General features: G+C 36.6%; 1 protein-coding gene across 1 annotated transcript in view; it reads left to right on the plus strand.

The window, feature by feature from the left end:
- Positions 1-26,786, plus strand: part of LOC140155190 (triple functional domain protein-like) — a 324,171-nt gene that overhangs the window by 262,742 nt on the left and 34,643 nt on the right. Inside the window, 5 exon segments of the mRNA XM_072177934.1 lie at positions 1,115-1,211; positions 9,959-10,030; positions 13,377-13,580; positions 23,217-23,650; positions 25,003-25,069. Coding sequence (XP_072034035.1) covers positions 1,115-1,211; positions 9,959-10,030; positions 13,377-13,580; positions 23,217-23,650; positions 25,003-25,069 — 874 coding nt within the window.

Consider the following 26,786-nt stretch of genomic DNA (forward strand, 5'->3'; position numbering starts at 1 on the left):
ATGAGCTAAAATGACTGGAGAAGCTCATTTACATATAATTTTGCCAATATTTTAACAAAATCCATGCATAAATGTTCAGGGTACTTTTTATTTTGCATAATTTTGCCCTGAAACTTGGTCAAAGTGTTTCTAATATGTTCTAATGTATTATATAGTGAAGCGCCCCCTAATTTGCATATTTGCATAATTAATTAGCATTTATGCAAATTAGCTCATTAATTATGCAAATATGCAAATTAGAGGGCGGCTTCACTATATAATACATTAGAACATATTAGAAACACTTTGACCAAGTTTCAGGGCAAAAGTATGCAAAATAAAAGTACCCTGAACATTTATGCATTGGTTTTTAGCAAAATATTGGCAAAAATTACATATTAATGAGCCTTTCCAGTCCTTTTAGCTCATTAACTATATTGATTATTGACAAAAAACAATAGGATACAAAGAAAATATAAATTGATGTATTTTGGAAACCGTGTCCGATTTGCTCCAAACAAAAGGCATATTAATCAGTGTACTTTACCCTACTCAATTATTCTGTTTATAACATGCTCAAATCATTTTCTAATTTCTAGAAAATGCATCCAATACCACCTTAAGCAGGTGTATTTATTATTTGATGCATGCACATTTATCTTGAATTTTAGCCCCAGTAAGGGAACACTAAAAGACCAATAATTATGCTCTTTAAATTTGAGTTCCATTACAAAGTCAACCTTCTCCCTCCCTATCTATAAATAATAAAATGGCACTACAATCAAACATAATAAGCTAAGGAATGCATATAGCAACTTTTATGCCCATAAGTCATGTAAGTCAAATAAAATAGTTCAAACAATGAGCTAAATAATAAGCGTCATTGTAGAAATAATGTCTTTTACTTGTTTTGAAGATTGACAGAGTTGGTGAAAATCTGAAATTAGTAGGTAGATTGTAATTTTTCTGCAGCAACTGCAATTGTATCTGTGTAATAGAAGTGTCATGATGCATGTGTATTCAAGGCTTATTTTTTCCAGTTTTACCCTTTTATGACTGAATTGTTTATGTATGTCAAACTTATATATGATACATAGTGCTCACACCTTTATTTACATATTTTTTCTTGATACAGAAAGTGGTTAACAAGTCCAGTACGGAAACTTAGCACAAACAGCAAACTTAGTGATAGAATAGAGAAAACAGCATCAACATCACATGAACATAAAGAGGTAAGAATGGTTTGACGTTGTAGAGAGTAATCTAAAAGCACTGTATTAAAGAAGGAGAACCAGGACTCGACCGCCATCTTGATACAGGCATGGAGCAAAAATTTGGTTATTCGGTTATCCTCTTTATGCGCTTGAGGCAATCGTTGTCATGCAGGTGCGACATGGATGATGGGTGCATTTGAGAGATGCACTTGATGTGACCTGCACACGATTCCAAGACGCTTCAGATGAGACACAGAATTGTTTTTGTTTGTCTCCGTGTACAGTCAGTCGGCAAGGACCCGAATACCCTCAATTTTCTCCCCATATCTGACGGCGTTATTGTATGTGGCGGTATAGGGAGTCCGGGGTTTCCTTCTGTAATTCTGTGGTCTTAACCCTTCAGCAGGTTCTTGTCAATGTCCTTTACATTGTACATTGTAATCATAAAATCAATGTCATGAATCTTCAGCAGATTATTAATTGTCAGTGTTCTGTATATAGGGTATGTTTGATTTGTATGGAACAATTCTGATCTTAGAGCCATAGTGAATGATTTCTTATCAAATTTTAGGTTTGGGTATTTTTTACCCAAAATGTTGAAATAATATTAGTAATCAGGAAGAGTTTCTGTCAACTTTAAACCAACATCATGAGTGAAAGAATGCCATTGACTAATTCGGCCGTTTTTAAAGTGAAAATATGGACATTCTAACAAAATCAATTGCCATGTCACCTCTTCTTGACAACAACACAGTCAATTTACTAGATTTTTAAAAAGTGCAAATACTATTATTGTCTGCATAACTTTTTTTTAGATAAAACTATAAAGGAACAACATTTAGACAACTTGGCATTCTCACTGTAGGATGCATGTATATGTAAAAAGGAATTTGAAAATGAAATTAAATTTGTTAGAATGTGTATCTAACTTCCGTTTCAATTTCGCAAACGTTTCCTCTATAGACCCAACATATTTCCTGAAAGAGTTAATTTTATAAAAGAGGGCTGTGTTAGTGTTATGAACTATTTCCATCTATATTTATAACTTCATTTATTCTACATATAAATGCTAGATATGATCACATTTTTGACATGTGAGGACAGGCCTCATTAAGCTTCAGTACAAATTCTTGTGCACCAAGATCCTGTCTTAACTGCCTAACATAGGCTTCAATCTAGTGAAATTCATGTTATGTAATCCAATAGGAAAATGAAGAAAATTTGGATTTTAAACCTCGGAACCCCAATCAAACGTGTATTTAGTGCAAACCATTTGTAATTTGATACTTTCATGTAGTGATATCCACCTTTCATGAAATAATGAGGGCATATTTGTAAATTGGCCTTTTGTGCTTAAAAATTAGCCATAAAAATTAATGCTTCCTTTAAGGGTGTACTACACCCCTGGCCAATTTTGTGCCTATTTTTGCATTTTTCTCAAAAATTATAGCACATTGGGGACAAGTAAGATATGTATATTATAGGGGCAAGGACTACAACTATTGCAATGGAAATTTTATTTCAGCACAGACAACAGTTGTGGAGTTACAGTCAAAAATGAGGGAAAACAATATTTGATCAATAAATCAATAACTACTTGCCTTGAGTTGCTGAATTTTCAGTGCAGTAGTCGTAGTCTTTGCCCCTATAATATGCATATCTTACCTGTCACCAATGCGTTATAATTTTTGAGAAAAATGCAAAAATAGGCACAAAATTGGCCAGGGGTGTAGTACCCCCTTAAGTTTAATACAATAAAATAAGGTATCAGATTATGACTGATACCTTAGTTCTGTGTCCTCAGCTGTTGGTATGAGCTTGGTCAAAGTTCAATCCAATCCAATCTTTGATGTTATCAATCCACATCTAGTTTGGTCTTCCTCTCTTCCTTACCCCATATGTAGGCCTACCTCTCTGCAGAATGGTGTTTGCTAGACTGTTCTTCCACTGATCACATAGCCAAACCACTGGAGTTGTCTTTTTTTCACAATGGAGATCAGGTGTTCATGCTCTCCAATGAAACTTTCCTTCATTGCCCTTACTTGTTCATTGGTAATATACATAGAAGAGTGTACCTGGAGCAGCCTTCTCATGCAGTTCATCTCAAACATGTTAATCCTTTTTTATTTCGCGTCCAGGTTTCACATCCAGTAAAATTGGGCACAAAATAAAGTCATAGTTATTGTATGGACTTGTTATTTTTCCTGGAAATATTTTTCTGGAGATGCTCACAGTCTTCTGTGTTCTGCAAATTATATAATGAAATTGTTGTTCTTCACCATAATTCCTCCATGATGTATGATTCATGAGCCTTACTTACTGTGTTGACTGTCTGCATAACGAGGTTTTCCCCTAGTTAAATGAGCACAAAATAAAGCCATAGGTATTGTATAGACATGATATTTTTCCTGGAAATATTTTTCTGAAGATGCAGTCTTCTGTTCTCTGCAAATTATATAATGAAATAGTCGTTCTTCACCATGATTCCTCCATGATGTATGATTCATGAGCCTTACTTAGTGTGCTAACTGTCTACATATCGGGGGTTTTCCCCTCGTAAAATGGGCACAATATAAAGTCGTAGTTATTGTATAGACTAGTTATTTTTCCTGGAAATATTTTTCTGAAGATGCAGTCTTCTGTTATCTGCAAATTATATAATGAAATTGTCGTTCTTCACCATGATTCCTCCATGATGTATGATTCATGAGCCTTACTAATACTGTGCTGACTGTCTACATATCGGGGGTTCCCCCCTCTTAAAATGAATAAATATAAAGTCGTAGTTATTGTATGGACTTGTTATTATTCCTAGAAATATTTTTCTGGCGATTATCACAGTCTTCTGTTCTCTGCCAAGTTATTTAGTAAAATTGTAGGTTTTCCATTAAATGTCTTTATGAGTTGATAATATTAGTTGCAGCAGTCGGACTTCTCGGATTGGAATTTCTTGTGAAATTGAATTGGTTGATGAAATAATTTTTTTGCCAGTCATACCACAAGCATTAATTTCATGAATTAGATGAGAAATTTCAGTTAGTAAATTAAACTACTGTTCAATTTGGAAGTATTTGGAGACTACAGCAGAAAGCTAAGTTAAAAAAATATTGCTTTAAAAATTCTTTCAATTACACAAATGAATAAATATCTAATTGCATCTTTCCGGTGCTTTAAATTATAAGGATAATAACAATATTAAGCAAATGTTCATGATTAAAGAATGCTGCATGGAAAAGAATCAGAAGAATAAAAGCATTTTGAATTTCCAATATATATGAGGGTCATTCAATAAGTTCTACCTGCGCTCTTAAAATTTTGATTTCGTAGATGGTAGCTTCTTCAAATGTTGCATAATTATACATTGGAAAGTCACCTGTAAATTAGGGCAAATGTATATTAATTTGATACCTTTTTCAGATTTATGTGGTTGACTAAGAACCATGATAAGATTTAATGCACCAAAAACGGTAAAAAAAATTAGCCCTCACAAGTACCTTTTGCCATTGGTTAATAATTTTCCACAGAGCATTTTGTGAATTTTGGGGCAAAAGCTCATAGCCCCATATATTTACATTGTACAGTTGTACACACACCCTTATCCGAATCATTCTATCTGTGACATTTCTCCTGGTCTTCCACTGTCTGACTTAATATATTCTTACTCATGTTGAGATAATTGGTGTGTCAGTATCCTTTATAATACCCTTAATTGATAGTGTCAATGTAATGATAGATGCACCAAAAACGGTAAAAAAGGTACCTTTTGCCATTGATCAATATTTTTAAACATAGCATTTTGTGAAATTTGGGGCAAAAGCTCATAGCCCCATATATTTATATTGTACAGTTATACACACACCCTTTTCATCAGAGACATTTCTCCTGGTCTTTGGCTGTCTGACTTAATATATTCTTACTCATGTTGAGATAATTGGTGTGTCAGTATCCTTTATAATACCCTTAATTGATAGTGTCAATGTAATGGTAGATTGTTGAGATGTGAATATGTATGGCACTTTTGTAGTTGACAAATTGAATTAATGAGACCTACTGGTTATTACAAATGCAAGTGATTTTGGTAACATGGGGAATGACATTATTTCAATATTGCTCATCTGACTAGCAGGACACACTGCTTCAATGCTGCATGATTTGACTTAAAATGTGTTTTATTTGCATTCTGCGTATAATGTGCTAAGGAACCAATGGTTCGCGCTAAGCGCCTCATAACGCTCATGCTTAAAGACGCAACTTATTGGTCAATATCAGATTTTTACTGATAAATGAAGACTTGGAGGTATACTGTTTTGGGCACCATGACAATTCAGTATGTTGGAGTTAGCATATTGTAGTATCAGACCAGGGAGGAAGGACATCATGGTTTTGTTCTAAATTTAGGAAAATTACCATTTTCGGCTCATATTTAAAAGAATATGAATATATTTTCTCAAAGTTTGTTTTGCATCAAATTCTAAATTACCTTATCAATATCTTTTAAACCATTTTCACTTTTTTCCCTGCATTTTTTTAAATTACGAGCTTGCTCAAAAGTGACAAAAATAGTTGGGAATTATAAATAAGGGTCACTTGTATCAGTTAATTTAGGAAATGCTGCCTACTTTGTTGCTTCGGCAAATTATTTGATATTTTGTTCATATTTTTATAGTTTAAAAAAAATGTATATTTGATGATGATGTTGATGATGATGATGATGAGGATGAGGGGAAGATGAGAATTAAAAGGATGATGAACATAAGCATCTATATACCAACATGTTGAATACCATACCCTGTATATTTTACAAATAAGAGAACATGTACATCACCTATTTATTACTATGCAAGCTCATCCTTTGGTTATAGGTGATTACATTTTAAGCTACATGCCGCCATTTTACCATGAAATGTGAGTGCATATTACAGTTGCAGTAGGTATACATGTTAGTCAGTCAGCGTGTGTGTATCTGTGTAGCAATGCATAGAGCTCAGTGTTTACACGTAAGGATGCGTGTGACTACACCGCATGTCACCTTGCTAACTGACTCTCCTTCAGGCTAATTTTAAAGATTTAGGGCTCCGATTTTACATTTTGCACATAACTAAAGCCACCATGTGTCCTGATGTTCTTACTGCTTAACATACATTTTATCATGTTTATATATATACATATATATATATACCATCAAGGCACACTCTGAATGTTATAAGATATCCTGAGTTTGGCAATAATGATGCTATTTACTGTGTAGGGATGTTTTAAGTCAGTTATACATGTGTGTATGTAGGAGCAGTGTGAAATAAGATCTTGTGCCATAGATACATATGTTGACGTGTCATGGTGCATATCGTTCAAGTAATGAGCCGTACCAAACCATCAAAATACTTTGACATGTATGATGTTAGGGGCGCACCATTAGATTTCCAGGGGGGGCATGGGAGTTTTTGAAGAAAAAAACTTTGCCCACTAGTGAGGAAAAAAAAAAAAACTTTGCCCACTAGTGAGACAAAAAAAAAATTTTTGCCTCACTGATGAGTAAAAAAAAAAAATCCCCACCCAACTTTGTATACAAATTTACATTAAAATTGAAAAAAAAAATAACTTCGCCGCCAAAGGCGGCGAAAAAAAAAAATTTGGTGCTCTTGGAGGCGAAAAAAAAAAAAATTCTGCCTGACCCAAACTCCCATGCCCCCCCTGAGAATCTAATGGTGCATCCCTTACTAACTGCAAAAGAATCCGCCCCTCACCAACAAGATGCAAGATTCAATAGTATCTCAAATTTTCCTACTTGGGGAAATTTAGTGATAAGGCATGCTTCATGCTGCAAATAGTGTCTTTTTCATGAATCTTTGTCCCTCCTTTTCCCATCAGAAGGAGGTAGCCCAATTATGCATGTAAGGCATGCCACCATGTGTCATCCCTATGCTCTCACACATGCCAATCTACAAACATTGCAATTCCTTCATGTCAATATCAACTGCTCAGTGCCAGAAGTGGGTAAGTGCAATAGCTGCCATGTGTAGATGAGTACAATATACTGTGTGTAAATTACCAAATGTTCACAGGGCAGCTATTGCACTTACCCACTTCTGGCACTGAGCAGTCGATATTCTCCTGCCATGAGGATCTTAAACATTCTCATCTGTCAGGACACAGTTCATTAACCCCAATATGCTTGTACTCTAATGAAATGACATTTGAAGCATTGGGTACAAAAACCAGTACTCGTTATCATGCTATCAGCATTTGAGCTATCACTGTTCAATGAGGTTACTGATGAATTATGCCACTGGAGATGTAATGTGGTTCATAATGTACAATCACCTATGGGCATGTGTGAGGTACAAATTTCATACTCTGTAGTTTGACATTCGTTTTCTGGATTTGATGAATGCAGGTTGTTGAACTGTGCCATAGGGTATGATACTGTTTGATGCATACTGTGAAATACATGGGTTAAATCAACTGGTTTTGTGTGCTTTTGTTAATATCTTCTTTACAATGACCTTAAGATTAGGTCATTAGGACCGGTAGTAAGGATTGATCCATCTTTCGAAATAAATTCCGTGATCAGACTGGCACTGACTTGCGTGTTAAATGGACATGGTAGTCATAAAAATAATCCGTCTAACACAACCACACATCCACACAAGATGAGATGTCTGTGGCAGGTTACCACAAAGCCAGTCCAAGAAAGCAATACCATTAAACACCACATTGAACTACACAGTTATTAAAGAAGCCATTATTAGGCCTCCATGCAAGACTATTTGTTAAGGTTTGGTTAGAATTTGAGTTAGGATTAGAATTCGGATTTGGTTAGGGTTTGAATTCGGGTTTGAATTCAGGTTTATGGTTGTTTATCATACCACTCTGTTGTCCATGAACAGAAGATGTTGGTTGACCTGTTTGGTTAGTAACAAATCTATTGATAAAGGTAGTGAGTTTGGGATGCAATTCACTGTTCTAAACCCAAGACCAAACAAGACACTATTCATAGCACTTTTAGTGTAACATTTTATATGATCACGTAATTGATGGAGGGATTGTTATTGGAGTGCAAAATTCATGGTGACACTATTACTCACAACATTATTCAACAGTGTGTATCTATTATTCAACAAACTTTCATAGGTTAAAATATGAAAATAAATATTGCAACGTTTTTGTGTGAATTATTGAAAGAGTGTTTCACAGGTAGATGGACTTGATAAAACCATAGATTATCAAAAAACATTCATAATAAAAGTATCACCTTTATTAACTACAAACATGTAAAGTCTGACATGGAAGGGTTTGGCAGCTTCGAAATTTGCTGTGAAATTTCCGAAAGTGTTAACAATTTTGTTCTCATGAAATAATTGAGCTACAACCTCAGAAAGTATTTGTTTGAAAATTTAAAGGCCTAATAATTGTAAATAGTCCTCTTCTTCCCCATCCAATGTTAGAATGCACAATGCGCTCAGTATCACCATGTTCAGCCATCATTGATTGTTGGCCTATGTTAGCCTATTGTTGGCCTATGTTGGCAAAAGTGGGAGGGGGCACAGGTCTCCATTCCCCCCAACAAAAATTTTGCCGTAATAGTCAATTTCCAAATTTCCCCCCGATTGGGTGCATTTCCCCTGACTGACTGACTGACTGACAAAAAAGGGGGGCACAGGTCCCAAGCCACTGGAGAGAGGGGATATGTGCAAGAGGAACATTGAGGCAACAGTATTATGAATTTTAGTTTCAAGTGACTCAGATAGTGTGGTGCAGATAGAAGAACACAAGAGCCAAGTGTTCAAACACATTTATTCTGAGACTGGCTTGAAATTCCCCATCTGCTTAGTATCTCTGTTTACCCATACAAAAACATGGGGAATGTATCATGGTTGTGATGGTTTGATGTAGATTGATTGGGATACTGCACCTGTATAGAGCTACATTCCTGAATGCTACTGAATGGTTCAATATGATGTGTCTTAGGCCATATAGTGAGTGATCAGCAAATAAAGTGGGCTGAGTCCTACCTGTTGGGTGTGATACACTATCAGTTGTCTTGAATTTACTATCAGTTGTCTTGAATTTTGTTCTAAAATTGGTCAAATGGGATAAATTAGGGAAGGTAGAAGAGATAAATGAATGGTGACCCACACTGAGTCAATGGTAGTGAGCAACTGGTTAGACAAAACTGAGTGGAGGAACAAAGTCTATGTGTCGGAATATATTGACTAATTAAAGTTCTTGAAGATTTGCAGGAGCAAGACTGTGAACACATTTATATGCGAGGAGTAAAACATTGTTTATGATGTAATATTTAAACTGGCAGATAATATAAACCATGAAGAATTGTGGTAATGTGATCATAAGTTAAAGGAATCCCTTCACCACTTTATGGAAAATGCATGTATTTTACACATCCTTAGGAATAATATCATACTACAGTTTCTGCCAAAGAAGAATAGCACTTGTTTACATTTTGAGGGCGTGCACAGTGTAAACACGGAAGTGGGGTTCTGATTGGCTGATTCGAATGTCTGACAATCTTAACAACAGACGTGGTAATCTGATTGGCCGATTACACGTCAAAACATTGGTCGGGGCAAACAAAGATCAGTGTATGTCGCTCATTAACAGGGTGCTCGCGTCAATCTGAGCAAGGGAGTGCCATTCTTTGAAACCAAGTGTAAGATGTTCTATTGATGAAGCCACTGATTTGCAAAATGCTCAGAATGATAAACTACTGATGATAATTGAATTGTTTCTATCTTTACACTTTACAGGACAGAATAGGAGATGCAACAGTTGATGCAACAGACCCCCCTCTTGCTTCAGAAGAAGATTTAGCTGATGAGGTATGTCTCATTTTCATTGATTTTGATTCAGACTCTGTATAGCCTCATGATATGCTGTGACATAGCAGCCGTATAGGATTGTCATGATCAAAATAGTGCACTTCCAGGATTTTTTGCGACAAGGCCGAGAAATCAAATGATAACTTACATCTTAGAACTTATGTCTTGTCTCAAGTTGAAAGGCCTGTTGGGTGTTGCAGTGGCAGTTTCGAATTGCACATGTTAACTTAATCCCACAATGTGTATACACATGCATAGAAGTACGGCTTAAGGGCAGTGTAATGGGAGCGAACATGGACCTTTTCGAGCATCATTATTTCTGAATTTGTATGTCCAAAGTATATAAAACTATACATTTTTGGAAAGGAAATGAGTCAAGGAATCCCATGGTGACGTCAGATTTTTTCAAAAATCTCGAGTTTTTGAAAAAATCACAAAAATCACTTTTTACCCCAATTTTTTGTGACAACTTGAAAAAAAAACCGTTCGGAGTAAAAAAAATTTCAGTTAGCTTTTTATGATGAAGAGACATGAACTTAGGGAAGGTTTTTTTATTTTTTTGAAATTCGTCTCTTTTTTCGAAATATTGATAAAAACATGTGAAAAAGGCAATTTTGTCATTTTATTCAGCTAAAAATTGCACATAATGGTGTATATTTTTGTTTAAAACAAATATTTTCAAAAAATGAGAAAACCTTCCCTAGACTTTGACGTACTCTAAACGATAGTGCAAAAGTTTACCTTTTGCTTGCATATTTTTCCAGTTATCTTGTCACAAAAATCGTGCAATATTGTCAAAAGTGAACTATGAGAAATCGACGTTTTAGTAAAAAAATGTTAAAATTATGCACAAAATGTCCTTATATTTTAAAACGGCAAGACTTTCACGCTTGTAAAAGCCGTATATGGTGCATGGTCTAAATATGCATCTTTTTGCACCAATGAATTTATAATGTCTGCTTTTAGTGCGCCAAAATTCAAAATAATTAAAAAATCTAAGTGGCATTTTGACTGCAAATTTTTGTTTTGTTTATAACGCATTTGCGGCGTTAACAACATACCGAATGCGCCTTGACTCATGCGTTGACATACGCAGCAGAGTTGCGCCACCAGGCGACGCGCTTAGCCACAGCGTAATTACAGCATTTCGTGATTCACAAGCATTTCTTAATAATTATTTCCGCCAATTTACTAAGCTGTCTTGAACCATGTGACTTTTTAGAGTTGAAAAGAGTGAAATAAATCAAGCAAAAATACGTGTAAATATTAACCAGTTGTATTTAATCAGTTTCAAGTGAAATAATACATCTTAGTGTTGATAAATATCAAGAAATCTCAAATTCGGGTGTGGACGAATGTGTCTTCCATTACTCTGGCCTTAAATGCATTGCTGCTGCAACATGCAACATGGTGGCTTTCAACTTGAGATGAGATACACTTTAGTGCATTGCTGATGTTTGCACATACAGTGCACAGTTTAAGTAATCAGCATGAATTACACAAAGATGGTAAGCAAAGATACACTGGTTTACTGAGTGCATGGCAAAATATTCCAGATGTACACTCTCAATGCAAACATGGCAAAGTCCATTCTCTCTTGTAGTCTCACCTCTTTCATACACATACACATTGGCATCTGCAGAATGTGATTGGCTTGGGAAAATAAAGCATCTGCTTCACAAAGTAACAGTTTATGCAAGTGCATATCAGGCACTGCATTTTCACTTCGTGGGGTAGACATACTTCCATGATCAATTAGTGCATCTGATTTTAGGAGGCACAAATACATGGACTGCTCAGTGCCAGAATTGGTAAGTACAATAGCTGCTCAGTGAACATTGGGCAATTTACACGCAGTATATTGTGCTCATCTACACATGGCAGCTATTGCACTTACCCACTTCTGGCACTAAACATGTATGTCCTCCGGATACAAATTGCAAGAGTCCCCTCCCCTTTCCAACCTCTATTCCCCTTCCACTCCCCCACAAACATATATATAAAGTTAACCTTAATCCACATGTGATGGTTTGGGAGAAAGTACCCTTCTTTTGTATCCACCCTCACTGCACTCCAGAGGGAGGCATCCAGGCTGTGACTGTTTGTGGCTTTTTGGAACATCACTGGGCTATTCCATTTAAAATCCACACTACCCCTGTGGAAGATTTTGGAAATATCTTCCACAGATCCACAGGGGAGTATGATTTTCAAATCAAATGAACACATTAGGCAGCTCTATTTGGATGTCATACACCCTCTGAGAATGATTTATCTTGCATCTTCCACAGAGGGAGGGCAAGTTTCAAATGGAGCTGTCTAGTGTGTTCATTCCATTTGAAATTCATACTCCCCCTGTTTAATATATTTCCAAAATCTTCCACAGGGGTAGTTTGGATTTTAAGTGGAATAGCCCTTTTAATGTTGATTACTCAACTTACCTGTCATGCAATTGAGGTCACATACACCCCAAGATTGTTCAGGAGCACTTGGGTAGCATGTGCCCCAGGGATGGATCCATTTACTTAATACCTTCAGTTTCATCTCAAGTGCTACTTAAAGAGGTGACAACACTTGTACACTCATGCTACAATACTCATGGTTGATCTGCTGATGGTCCCTTTTTTCGCCATATGGTGCACCAGGGGTTGATTTAGAAAATAAAATCTACATGCACAAATGTGCTTTTTTCCTAAAAACAGGCTGAAAAGTACATGCACAGCGGCAAAGTTCCATGCGCAGCTGAAAACCTACATTCATGCATGCAAAACCCCTCTAAATCGAGCTCTTTGGTGCACCCTTCCACTTTTGGCGCACCCTAACCTTCACTTTCCTCTCCCGGTGTTGCCTGTTCCAGTCCTAGCCCTACCATGCAGGTTGCGGCTTTCAGGAGCAAAAGGGTGAATTGAATCTTGTAGATACTATACAAGTAGTATGAACAGAGAGTTTTGGGATTACCTAATGAGACAGGTAACAAATGAAAATTGCCTGGGCGACAGGATCTTATACCACTCTGACATATAGGTGGATAAATTGCTACCATAAAAAGTTACCATCTGTACTAGGCTACCAGTCTCTCAGAGTATGAATAATCATCTGATATAATATTTTGCCAAATCTTTTTTACAAATTAAGCATACTATTAGCCATCCAGCGCATATTATTTTGCACAAGGTCTCTGATGCACACGCTTTTCGCAAGTAACGCAAGGAGTATGCTTAAAAAGGATTCGGCAAAGCATTATACCATACATGTTAAATAACCTTTCAAGTGTTTTTAAATGTCATGAATTCAATTGTAAATATCCTAACTCACTTTCATCTTTTCATTGTTCGTTAACTTTTTGCAGGAACAAGTGTCATTTAGCAGTCACGATAACGAATTACTTGAATCGCAACGAAGTTGTGCCCCGCCCCCTCCTGATTCTCCGGTAGAGGAAGAGGAGACCGATGGGTATGAGACAGAGGCTGTGCCCCTTCCTCCCCCTATGGAATTGCAGAATCATGTTGGTCTAATCAACCAACAACCACTCACACCAGATAAACCTACAGAGGTAAGAACATTGCTTGGTTGGTTGCTTGGCCAATCACGGATGCAAATTTTCCAGAAATATTTCCTTAAATTTGGAAATATTTAAAAAAAATCTGGAAATGTAAAAAAAAAAGTTTTTTTAAACATTTCTGGAATTGGATGATAATAATAAAAAAGCAGGGATTGGGTGATTCCCCTAGCCTATTCCCCAGACAAGCTCCCATAAATGTTAGATGTTGTGCAAAAGCGCTTGGCTATCTGGCCAAGGGCCAGTTAAATTTTCAGGAAATTTAGTAATTACCCTCTTATATCCCTGGTCAATAAGTGTGTATTTGTTTGTTCTTGTGGCAATATAGAGTTTTCTTATAATTGGCCCCGTCCTGCTGTTGATGTCACTTTGGCTGGGCTAACTCCAATCAGGCCAGAATTAGTGGAGCGAAAAACCAAAATCTCAGGCACTATACAGCAAATTTTGAAGGAATATTCAGCATTGGGCACATAAGGCAGCTCCATTTGAATTTCATATACCCGCTGAGAAGATTTAACCTGAATCTTCCACTGAGGGAGGGTGAGTTTCAAATAGAGCTGCTAATGTGTTTATTCCATTTGAAATTCATACTCCCCCGTGGATTATATTTCCAAAATCTTCCACAGGGGTAGTGTGGATTTTAAATGTAATAGCCCATTGTAAAGGTGGAAAAAAATGTGCTCTTCATCTGACTCATTAGGCTCTTCCAGATGAAATTCATACACCCCCTATGGAGGACATGACCTTAATCTTCGATACAGGGAATGTGAATTTCAAATGGGGTTAGCTGAAAATGAGTGACTCCAATTGAAATATTCACCTCATGTGTTAGAGATTTAAGGTCATGTCTTCCACAGGGGGTGTATGGATTTCTAGTGGAATAGCTCAGATTTGTTCTTGATCTTGTCACATTGGTTAAGCAGTATGCTGTGCCTTACAGTCCAGCTGTCTGTGGGGTAACTTGTTTGTTTTCATATATTTTGTATGTCCTGTATTGATCTAATCAGCTAACACTGACCAAAACGTGTCAAATCTCCTATAAAGGTCGCATATGTCTTAAATACAGTCATCTTAAACCTACCCACCCTCAATTGATATGCCTTTTACAGTGATATGCAATATGTGATATCATTGCAATATCATATATAGGCTTACACAAGTGACCTACAAATACACATCTCATGTTTTACAATTCAAGATCACAATCATCGTCATCTTATCATCTTTCTTAAATGCTCCAATATATATACATGTATATCACATCATTTCTTAAGTAAAATATTTCAAACCTGTGCATTCAGGATTTTTAAATCACTAAAAAGCACTAAGTTGATCAGTAGGAACAGGTCAATTGTTTACATTTCTATGTGCGCGTCATTTCTCTGAAATCGCATAATGAAATGTTAAATTGTCATGTACAGATTTGTCTGTCTTTCTCTCTCCCATATTTAACATATAGCAAGGTTATAGTGCACGGTATACACATATACACTAGTTGCCAGCCAGCCAGCCATGCAGCATACAGTTAGCTGCTGAGCACTGCATATATATATTGTGAGCATACATAATGAGCTAGAGAGAGAGAAAGAGAGAGAATGCATCTAGTCTATGATCATTACCAGTAGTAAAGGAGCCATACACTTGGATAACGCACAATCTGCAGTCATCAATTTATTACGGAGCCGGCTCGAGCAGCTACGAATGAATTTTTGTCTACCCTCACTGCTTTTTAATTTAATTTGATGTTAAGATTTAATAATTGCCCTTGTATTATGATGCACAGAATTGACTGGATTTGAGTGTGCGTTTTATGAACACACAAGCAGGCATCCCCCTACTCGCACATACACATACATATTTCAACACACACACGTTTCATATAGTGTGCAAACGAGGGTTTAGTATTCCCAGAATATGTTAGGGAGACTTGAAAATGTCAATTGTAAGAGTCAAAATAGTCAAATTAAAGATATTTGAAAGGAGAATGTTTGTATTTTAGGGGTTGATGCTTCACTTGATGAAGTGTGACTTCATGGGGAGGGGCATTTTGTCGGGTGTGGCCCTTTTATCCCAACAGAGTGATGCAGGAACATAAATCAGGATAGAAAGGGTTGGGTTAGAGATGCCACTGTTCAGGTTTTAGCCTGAATTCAGGTTTTTGTGAGTCTGAATTCCTGCATTTTTATTTATTTTCAGTCTGTTTTGGCGCTTTTGGGCCTGCATTCACATGCTTTTTCAGGTTTTTTTGGACCTGTTTCAGGTTCTTTGAGTGAAACTGAGTGACATCTCTGTAATGGGTGAACAGGTCATTGTCATGACTTAGTGGACATCAGATGTGACCAAAGATTATTTTTGGTACAAACATCAAGGGAAATGAGTCAGATGTCGCTAATATTGATTTTGAGATATTAGCAAAGAAGGTGTCAAAATTCTTTTGTTTTATATTGTTTTCAGCGATTGATAAATTGACATTACTTCGCAAAGAAAAGTCATATCAACAAGGGGTTTTCAGTTTCTGAAAGCTCTAAATGTCCTCTTTAGAAACATATTTAAAACTCATTTTCGACCAGGGTCGACATGTGACTCATTCCCCTTGATCATGTCACATATTAGATTTTAAATCAATCCATATTGTGCAGGCTGATGGTAACCATTACGCATCTGAATGTATCAGTTGAAGATTGGTTTCCCAGAATGCATCCAACTGTTGTCTGGTTTAATTTAGTCGTAACTGTTGAAAACCCAAGTGAAAATTGATGCCACAAAATCAAGATTCGGAGGCTCTTACATCAGGGTAATTGGAAACAAATTAGTTACTTCCTTATGGTCTATTAATGTGACAGATATTGTCACCCAGGTCTCAAAATCCCAGGGGCAACTCAAGTATGATAATTTATGCATGAATGACCAAATAGTTCATGACACCCCCCCCCCCCCAAACAGGCATCACTCTACCAGCAAAATCATTTTACAGCATAAAACAATAATACCTTGTACTAAATTTTATCATCAAAACATTTCTTTTTTAATTTGCCAATAAAACAATGTTTTGAGGATTCAATTTACGTTAGTAGTTGTAGCCGGGGGTCACTCCCATTGTGGCCTGTACACCATCCGCGATAATCAACTTTTGAAAAGCACCTTAAACAAGGATTTAACCCTTGGCTAAAACAATACCCTAAACGGTTGTTTTCACACCCTAAACAGGGATTTTATTCCTTGCATCAAATTTCATACCATAAATTTCATTTTCGCGATTAGCAATTGCAATTTTGCTACCCTTTTTCCAATATTTCATGTTTTTGACACCCTAAACGCTTACGCCAGTATCGTGCCTACGCATTTAAAAAACTACCCTTTTACGCTTTTTCATTATCGCGGATGGTGTACAGGCCACAATGGGAGTGACCCCGGAGTTGTAGTAGTAATAGGGAGTTTTTGATTTCCATGGCGGATGGGTCTTAGATGGTAAAACACCAAACACTGCCGTCATCACCACGACGGTTGTCAGACTCTTCGCGTGTTGTTGAATTTGGATGACGACGCATTACAAAGTCGACGACGACAACGTTGGTGTTTTACCGTCGCAAAACCATGCGTCATGAAATCAAAAACTACCTATTAATAATTATAATAACAGGAACAGGTAGAGAATCAAGAACGAAAATAATGATAATCAACACAATTACGTCCATAATTCACTTCTAAGAAAATACATACGCAATAGAACAATACATGCGTACATGGAGGTGATGGCCAAAAGGCCAATAAGGTTAGAAGTAGCCCGGCAAGTAGCCACACCCTTAAATTAAAGAAATTACCAAATGAACAACATAATTACCAATTCGGAGCAATCAGGAATGAACAAAAATACAACGCCCAAGAATTAACCAGGTTGTGAAGTAGATATTTGTTTTCTTTGTAGATATTTTTAGAAAATCATCACCATCATGATGATGTTCTTCCTCTTCACATCCTCATCTTCATCAGTTGAAATCCATACATCCCTTATGGAAGACATGGCTTTAATCTTCCCCACAGGGGTGTAGATTCCAAATGGAGTCCACCAATTTAGTTAACCCCATTTGAAATTCATACTCCCTGCGTGGAAGATTAAGGTTATGTCTTCATAGAGGGTGTATGGATTTCAACAGGAATAATCAAATGTGACAGTAAATTCATTTTTTGTGGGTCGATGTACAGTAAAAGGAAGATGCAGCAGCAAACAAAAGATAATCGATGTTCTAAAATAATGTTTATTGTAAATTTCTAGATATGCAGATCAACTACAGCAACGGTAATTTTAAAAGTAGTGCAGAAGTTGATAATCTGCAGCAAGAGGATTTCATGTTACACATTTTACATTCAGAACTCACATGTACACCTCATTTTGAGACTGGATTTCAATTTAGGCCTTTTCTTGACATGGTATATCGAATTTGTGCAAAACAAGTGACAGGTGCAATTTCTGTTGAGTTTGATCAAACCTGGAAGAAACTTTATTTCAAAGTCAAGTCAAGTCAAGTCAAGTCAAGTCAAGTCAAGTCAAGTCACTGGAGTCATTGTACAAATTCAATGGGATCAAGTCACTGACTATCACTCCAGTCAGTCATGTCGGTGGTCTCATTTTTACCTTGAGTCACAAGTCATGACTTGTACAATCAAATATTGTAAACTACCATATTTGTTCCATTAACCGCCCAGGGCGCTTTACGAAGTCATTTTGGTTGGGTGCTTATTTTTTGCATTTTTCAGGCCAACAATATGTAAAAATGTGCCAAAATATTTGTCCATCATCATATCAGTGTGCCATATGATTCAGACCATATCATTATTCATATATGCATGGGCAGTTAACAAACTGATAAATATCACATTTTGCTTGTTGTCAAGACACTGGGTGGGTGGGTGCTTATAGGGGCATGGGCAGATAATGGAATGAATACAGTATTTCATTTAGGAAAAAGTCAGTGAACTTGCATATTGTTGTGTACTGCCACAAATCCCCAAATTGCTTGTCCAACAAGCTGCCTTGCTACTGCTATACTCACACACATAATCCCCCACACCCACCCAGAAGGAAGAGGAGCAGCACTTGTGCATACACAGACCACTCAATGCACACACTATTTATTTCATCCTTTTCAATCTTTATTCAAAATACTTAAAAAGACATATAAATTGAAAAGGAAAACAAAAAAGGCCATCAGACGGGTGGGTTAAGGAGGCACAACATAAATATAGCAAATGCATCAACATACATTAAATGCAGGTTATGAAAATACAGGCAATTCTTAGGAAAAAATAGACCCAGAGATGTCCAGAAGCTACTGCGGCCAGCAATAATGCCGGCTACTTGACTTCATAGTGCCAGCTACTTTTTAAGGCACATGGAAAACAAATTTTGTTGAAAAACAAGACACACAGGCCAATATGAAAGCAAAGTGTAGTTACAGGTAAAGCTAATGCTGTTGCACTAAGTTTTTTTTTTTGGTTTTGGAGTGTCCCTGGACCTAGACCTAGATGTTAGGATCATTCATGGTTGACCTAAAAAAATTTTTTTTCAAGATGTTTTGTATTTTAATATGAAAATTGATAATTTGTATTCATGTCATACTTATTAATGATTTCAAAATGCATTCAAATTCAATGCATTTTGAAATCATTAAGGGCTGGGGTATGAACGTTTGGACAGTATTTATTTTAGGACATTAGAGCACATCAGACATATCGAATTGCATTCTGAATACGGAGAATGTCTTTCTGATATCAAATAATTTTGATTTTTGAAATTCGCAATTTAATACACATTTTATGGCAAATCATTAAAATTGATATTTTTGATATTTAACAGTACTGAAGTAAACTTTATAAATCTGATGATTTATACTTAAAGAGTATGTAGGTGGGATGAAAAGCCGACGATCAATTGAAAATTTTGACCTTTTCAGTATTGAAGATATGGATTTTTTTTCCAAAACACCAAAAAAAATTAGGTCTTTTTGGGAAAAAATCCATATCTTCAATATGAAATGTCAAAATTTTCAATTGACCGTCGGCTTTTCCTCCCAGCTACATACACTTTAAGAATATATCATTAGATTTATATAATTTACTTTGAGGACTTTTAAATATCAAAAATTTGAAAAATATCAAATTTGTATAATTTGTCATAAAATTTGTATTATATTGTGATTTTCAAAAAATGAAAATTATTTGATATCAGAAAGACATGCTTCCTATTCAGAATGCAATTCGATAGGTCTGAGGTGCTCTCATGTCCCACAAAAAATACTGTCGAAACGCAATAAACGCTCATTCTAGATCCCTTAATAGAGTATGACATGAATACAAATTATTAATTTTCATATTAAAAATACAAAACATCTTGAAATTTTTTTTTTTTGTTGAAATTCGAGTATAATCCCACCCCCAATTGTGAACAATTTTCACCTAAAAAACGGGTGGGACTATACTCGGACCAATACGGTACTTTTATTTGTTTATTTGTGGGGTAACCATTTCATAAATTCTCCTTCAAGATCTGCCTGCTGACTACTCCTTTTTATTTGCCGGACATAGACATCTCTGGTATACCTACATCCCAACCTGCATATTGGCATCAGAGGGTCTTCCCCAAAAACAAAGTGCACATCAAAATTTTTTACCAAAGCCAAAAAAAAATCAACATTTCCAGAACAACTGGGAAAAAAACTTTCGTTCATTGTTTACAATATCTTGACAATAGATCATTTGCTTGTGCTGGCGCATACAATTAAATTTCTAATTTGCTGCTGATTATGCACATGATCCGCGGGGTGGGGGTGTACCGTGTACTTGATTTAGTATTGGGTATGTATGCGTGTCTGGGATTCCAAAACATACCCCAAAATTTACCAAATTTGATGAAAAAGAAACCCCAAATTATACTAATTGTCAATTATTCTACTTTACAATTACTATAAATTTGACAAATTCTGATGACATTTTCACAAATTTGCTAAAAAAACTTGTCTCTAAACCGGTTTTCTGATTATTTTGTGATCCAAAGTTATACCAAAATGCTTGTAAAAAATCACCTCATCTCTGCCACACATCCCAGTACCCGCCTGTCCACTTAGTACCACCCCCACCTGGGGACACAGTCCCATGCATGCAGGCTGCAATACTGTAAGATGGTGCTGTCATCCTGTACCTGACAAAGTCAACATTTTTGTTGCTATTGTTGTTGGTTATATGACATAGATGACACAATTAATGGTAACCAGGAAGCACCATATACCAGGGTTGTGTGTATGGCCTCAGGTTCAAGGTCATTTCATGGTCAGTGACCTACCAGGGTTGCCAAACCTGTAATTTGGTAACAAATTGGGCGGAAACTTTTGAAGATTTTCCCCATGACCTTGGACCATAATTATTTTATTATCATTATTGGGCACCTTTTCAACAGAGCTCTGTGTGACTTCTGGTAGTTTCCTGTCCCATATACCAAAAATTAGGTGGCCTTTTGACTCTTTGACCCAGGATTATGAGTGAAATTATGTGGCAACTCTGTGTGATCCAGTAACAGTATTGCCACAAGATGCCTTACAGCACACAATTGGGTTCATCTCAAATGGCCTGCTGTGAAAACATGGAAATAGTAGATAAGAAAATGGTGTGGTGGTTTCTGATGGCACAGATACTGTATCTGTGCTGATGGTCACTTATTTAGCCAAATTGCACAACTTTTGTGTCTTCAAAAAATTGATATTTCCCTTTTAAGTGTTTTAATGGCCACCTTAGGGGTAGTGCAATAATCTGATATGTCTACTGGTGGAGGGGTAACTTAGGGGAGGGGAAGCTTTTTGGGGAAATCTTGAGGGGTGAGACAAATGTTGTTTGGCATGTCAATATGGCATTCAGTCAAGTTATGGTCTTCACCAGAATGAATAAAAGTACACTGGAAAAGTACCCAAGTATCAGAATTTTGGGTGTCTTTTACTGGAAATTGGGCTGCATGGATGCCTGGGCAGTGGTGCTTGTCGCTTCCTTTGTAATGCACTTTCTGTTAGGCAAAATAGATTTGCTATAGGAATTTATATCTGATTTATTCTCATATGTGGAAATGAATAGGCCTATAGTCATTTCCATGACTGCTGATTATTGATGATAGGTATTCAGCTCAGATCAATGTGCAGAACATGTATTGCATTTTTTCAAGAGATTAGTTCCACATCCAGAGGTTGAATATCCAAGTTATTGTGAATACTCTTTAGTGATATGCCAGGGTTAATCATGTGGGCTTTACTACAGAGCATTTCAGGGCATGATACCCATTGAGTGGATTTGTACACTAAGTTGTGGATAGAATCTTGCGAATGCTGCTTCAAGATGGCCAGTGGTAAAGCAAAGACAAAAAAGATGGACAGTGGTTTGCAGCAAATGATGAAATATACTCTCTTTATGGGTGGGGATGCAGTGGCACCTGCTTTGAATAAGGTACTTTTTAGTTGAAAATTTCAACAGATTGTAATGTCAAAAAGTTTGGAAGCATGAATTCCTGGCTTGAATTGGTAATAATGGCAGAAATTGCAAAAAATAGTGATTGAATTAATCATACTACTTGTTCTTTTTTATAAACTTTATGGAAGCAGAGATGTCTTAGTCTTAGTAACTTAGTAACTGGTTTTATTTTAAGAGTAGACTATTATGACTTTATTGTGGATATTGCTGGGTAGTATGTGTGTATTGGATGTAAACCAGTATAGGAAGGAAGTGTGTACAAGTTGGTAATAGAACTCTGGTTTTAGGAACCGTTTTTATTTTACTAGGGCCAGAGGCACTTTACATTGAAATAGGAAATGGTTGAATGAACCAGCACAAGTTGAAAGCACTTTAATGCTTGAATGAACCAGTGCAAATGGGTGTCAGTCGCTACACAATTGTTGCTAATTTTTTTTATCTGTGATTAGCCTTGACATAAAAAATTTAAAAAATCCAGTGCTGTTCTGTGATTAAATTTGGGAACATGTGCCCATAATTGAACAGCACACTTGACTTTCCAAACGTATAGTGTGTGTTTTCTGTATTTAGGGTGGGGGTGTGTGTGTGTGGGGGTGCAAATGAATGTACACACCTTTATAACAATCAGCCATATGCCTATTGGTTATACAATACACCTTAGTGTCTCTATTAAACGCCCCAGGGATGTTGCATTTTCCAAAAAAAGGGGGGGCATTTATCCGAGGTCTTTTTCCTGAAAAAATTGCTGGGAAGCTTAAAAATCACGCCAAAATGATGAACTATGAACTTAGGATCAATGATTTCTGGTTCATTTCTGGGTTTGCGATGTCATTTTCAGCAATTACCGATCGTGTGTGGACAGTGGTAAGCTTTATACTGACACAAGTACAGCATTTTTTTAACATTATGGTTTTTTATTTGAGGAAGGACAACTAATAGAGACAATAAATAATTTATCCCTGAGCTAGCATTCCTCCTACTTCTTTGGTTATAATTGATTTGTATGGCATTCTTTTCTGACTATGTGTTGACTAAATTAACAAGATCTAAACTCATGCTTATTGCTTTTGACACCACAACAATTTGATCGTAATCAACATCTCACATCTTTTTATTTTTCTAAAGGATGAAGAAAAAGAAGTAGACACTAAAGAATCCGCAGAAGTAACCGAAGCAACATCACATAAAAAGACAACGTCGGCAAGTGACGACCGCATCAAAATGGAAAACCAATCTGTAGTTGCTCCAACACAACCCCAGTCTGAAATATTGAGTGCTGAGAACTCCACAAAAAAGACTGATACTAAATCAGCAGAGGAGCCTGTAGCACTGACCAACAGTGAATCTATTGAGAAAACAGACACTGCAGCAGACAGTACTGATGTAGTCAGTACTGATAATAAAGATAATAGTGAACAGAATGCAGAGGATAATGCAACATCGGAAGGTAATGATGCGCCTAAGGAAGGAGACGATAAAGGAGGAGAGACTCCAAAGGAAGAGGAGGAAGAAGAAGATCCAGAGGAGAAAAAGAGGAAAGCAAATCTACAAAAGAGATTGTAAGTTGATTTAAGGGCTCCGGTAACAACCTTTGTACAGTATTGTTTGTGGGACATTCTTTGTATTTAGAATGTAATTTGATATGTCTGATGTGCTCTCATGTCCCACAAAAAATACTGTGCAAACGTTCATACCCCAGCCCTTAAAATCTTGGTTAAAATTGTTGAATCATTTTTCTTAAGGGGGTACTACACCCCTGGCAAATTTTGTGCCTATTTTTGCATTTTTCTAAAAATTATAACACATTGGTGACAAGTTAGATATGTATATTATAGGGGCAAGGACTACAACTACTGTACTGAAAATTCAGCAACTCAAAGCAAGTAGTTTTTGATTTATTGATCAAATATTGGTTTTCCCTCATTTTTGACTGTAACTCCACAACTGTTGTCTGTGCTAAAATAAAATTTCCATTGCAGTAGTTGTAGTCCTTGCCCCTATAATATACATATCTTACTTGTCCCCAATGCACTATAATTTTGGAGAAAACTGCAAAAATAGGCACACAATTGGGTAGGGGTGTAGTACCCCCTTAACCATTTATAAAATGACCTCCCCTTCCCCCCTGATCATTGTTGAATCGCCAAATGTGGCAAAGAGGAATTAATGGTAGGGGGAACCTTCAAGCTTCAAGTGCCACATTGGTATATTTATATATTGCAATTCAGTCAAGAGATATGTGGAGAAAAGGAAAGAAAATCACTCAAGTGTTACAAGCAATTTTGACAGAGACTGTAGTCCTATTCGCCATCATAGTTACTGGTTCATGCCTGGATTATACACCCGTTAGCAACCTATTGACTTTGTGTTGTGATCATTTGATTGTGGTTACGAACACAGATAGCGTGACCCAGTTGACCTGGCAACGATCGGTATTGACATCACACTACGATGGTAAATAATACACAACCGTGATTTCATCCAAGCTTTCGCTTCAAGTTTCCACTTGGTAATTCAGCATTTATTTATTTAGTAAGCTCATTCCCATTACAAATTGGCAGTGAAATTTCATTATAGTAAGGGTATGTTTGTTTGATTGATTCTTTCATCAGTATCAATTTATTATATATTCATGACATGTACCGTATTCATCCCACTAACCCCCCTGCTCCTGCTAATCTGAATCATGGTCTGAAACATATGACACACTGATGATGATGGATGAATATTTTGGGCCTTTTTTACGCATTGTAGACCTAAACAGTTTAACAAATAAGCGTCCACCCAAAGCGCCCTGGGTGGTTAATGGAACGAATACGGTACATTATTCCGCACAATTTGAAACTTTCAACGTTTATGGAGCGTGTAAATTCTAACATTGTCACTCTTTTGCTCATTCTGTTTATTCTAGGTACGTTTTGCACGAGTTTGTAGACACAGAGAATGACTATGTCGTTGATATTGGAAAATTGGTCGAGGTAAGTCCCAAGAAGCCACAATTTTATACTTGGTAGCAGTACACTAAGCATCTTACATGTAGATTTACCTATGCAGCCAGGATCAATGTGTGAAGTTTTCATGTGGGTAAACCTGGACAGTGATCGAAAAATTCCCGTCCAGGAGAATTTGGAATTAGTGAAAAATGGTGATAAGAGAAAACTACTGTTTTTGGACTCTATAGGCATGGAAACTTAACCCCATGAGAACTACCTGCCGATTGGCCAAAAAGAAGTTTTCATTATCAATTGGACCAATCAGCAACATTGTTAGAATAATTTCACCACACAAAAAAATTGGGGTGAATTATTTACAAAGCTCCATTCTGACTGGTGATTAAAATGAAGATATCATGTAATTGACCAATCAGAGGCAATGTTAGATCGGCAGGTAGTGCTCAGGGGGTTAAGTTATGTAACATGGAAACATCAATGCACCAGAGTTAAACACCTTGTCAATCGAGGTCATTTTACTGCTCTTAAAAAACAAGATGCAATTCATAACGGCAATGATGTAAGATGCATGTCATTTTGTAACATTTATAACATTTCTCAACTGTTCATTTTCCACAAGTAGAAGTTGTCCATTAGTGTGTCTAGCAAGCGTCTAGCCAATTCAAAATGTCACATAAGTTACCTCAAACGCTTCATTTCTACACCGCATATTATATACATAGTCATTTAACCAGCTACGTGCGATTCAAATATTGGGCTATTCCAGCTGAAATCCATACGCCCCTTATGGAAGACATAAGCTTAATATTCCACACAGGGTGTGTGAAATTCATATGGAGTTACCTGAATCGGTAACTCCATTTAAAGTCTACGCCCCCTGTGTGGGAGATTAAAGTCATGTCTTCCATGGTGGTGTATGGATTTCAATGGGAATAGCTCATTGGATGAACAATTGAGACATGCATGTCTGGAATCTAAATAAGATATACACCATCAAAGGATGCAGGATGAGTATTTCATATTTAAAGTCATTTTTGACGATAAAATCTCTATTTCATTTTTGAACAGACGGCACATTTTATGCATTTCCAGGGGTTGCTTAACCCTATGAGAACTACCTGCCGATTGGCTAAAATGAATATTCTGTGCAATTTTGAACCAATCAAGGAGGGTATTAATTAAGTCCCCTGCAAATGCAAGTTTGACCATAGATAGTTTAAAGCCTAGTCACAATTGGCAATTGAAATGAGCATTTCATGTTATCAACCAATCAGAAATGCTGTTAGATGACCAGTAATGTCCAGGGGGTTAATCTCCTAAATTCAGAATATTTTCTTGTGCATTGAAATGTTTCTCCTCCAGTCCATGTGATCTTATGTAGTCATCTGCTGTGGATGCGATGAGATATGTTAATGGGGTATTCCACTCGAATTCCATACACCACCTGTGGAAGACATGACCTTAATCTCCCACACAGGGGGTGTAGGTCTCAAATGGAATCACCGACTTTGTTAGCCCCATTTGAAATTCACACCTGATGTATGGAAGATTAAGGTCATGTCTTCCTTGGGGTGTATGAGCAACCTGTTTACCGAAACCGAAAAACCAGAATACCGAAAAAAAATGTGTATTTTGTATAAGTGGAAAAATCTCAGCAAATGTTTTTGATATTCAAACTTGGCACCTGTGATATTCAGTGCCATTGTATGTTTATATGTTTAGTAATATCTTTATTAAGCACTTG

The sequence above is a fragment of the Amphiura filiformis genome, chromosome 6 (assembly GCF_039555335.1).
Source record: "Amphiura filiformis chromosome 6, Afil_fr2py, whole genome shotgun sequence".
Lineage (NCBI taxonomy): Eukaryota > Metazoa > Echinodermata > Ophiuroidea > Amphilepidida > Amphiuridae > Amphiura > Amphiura filiformis.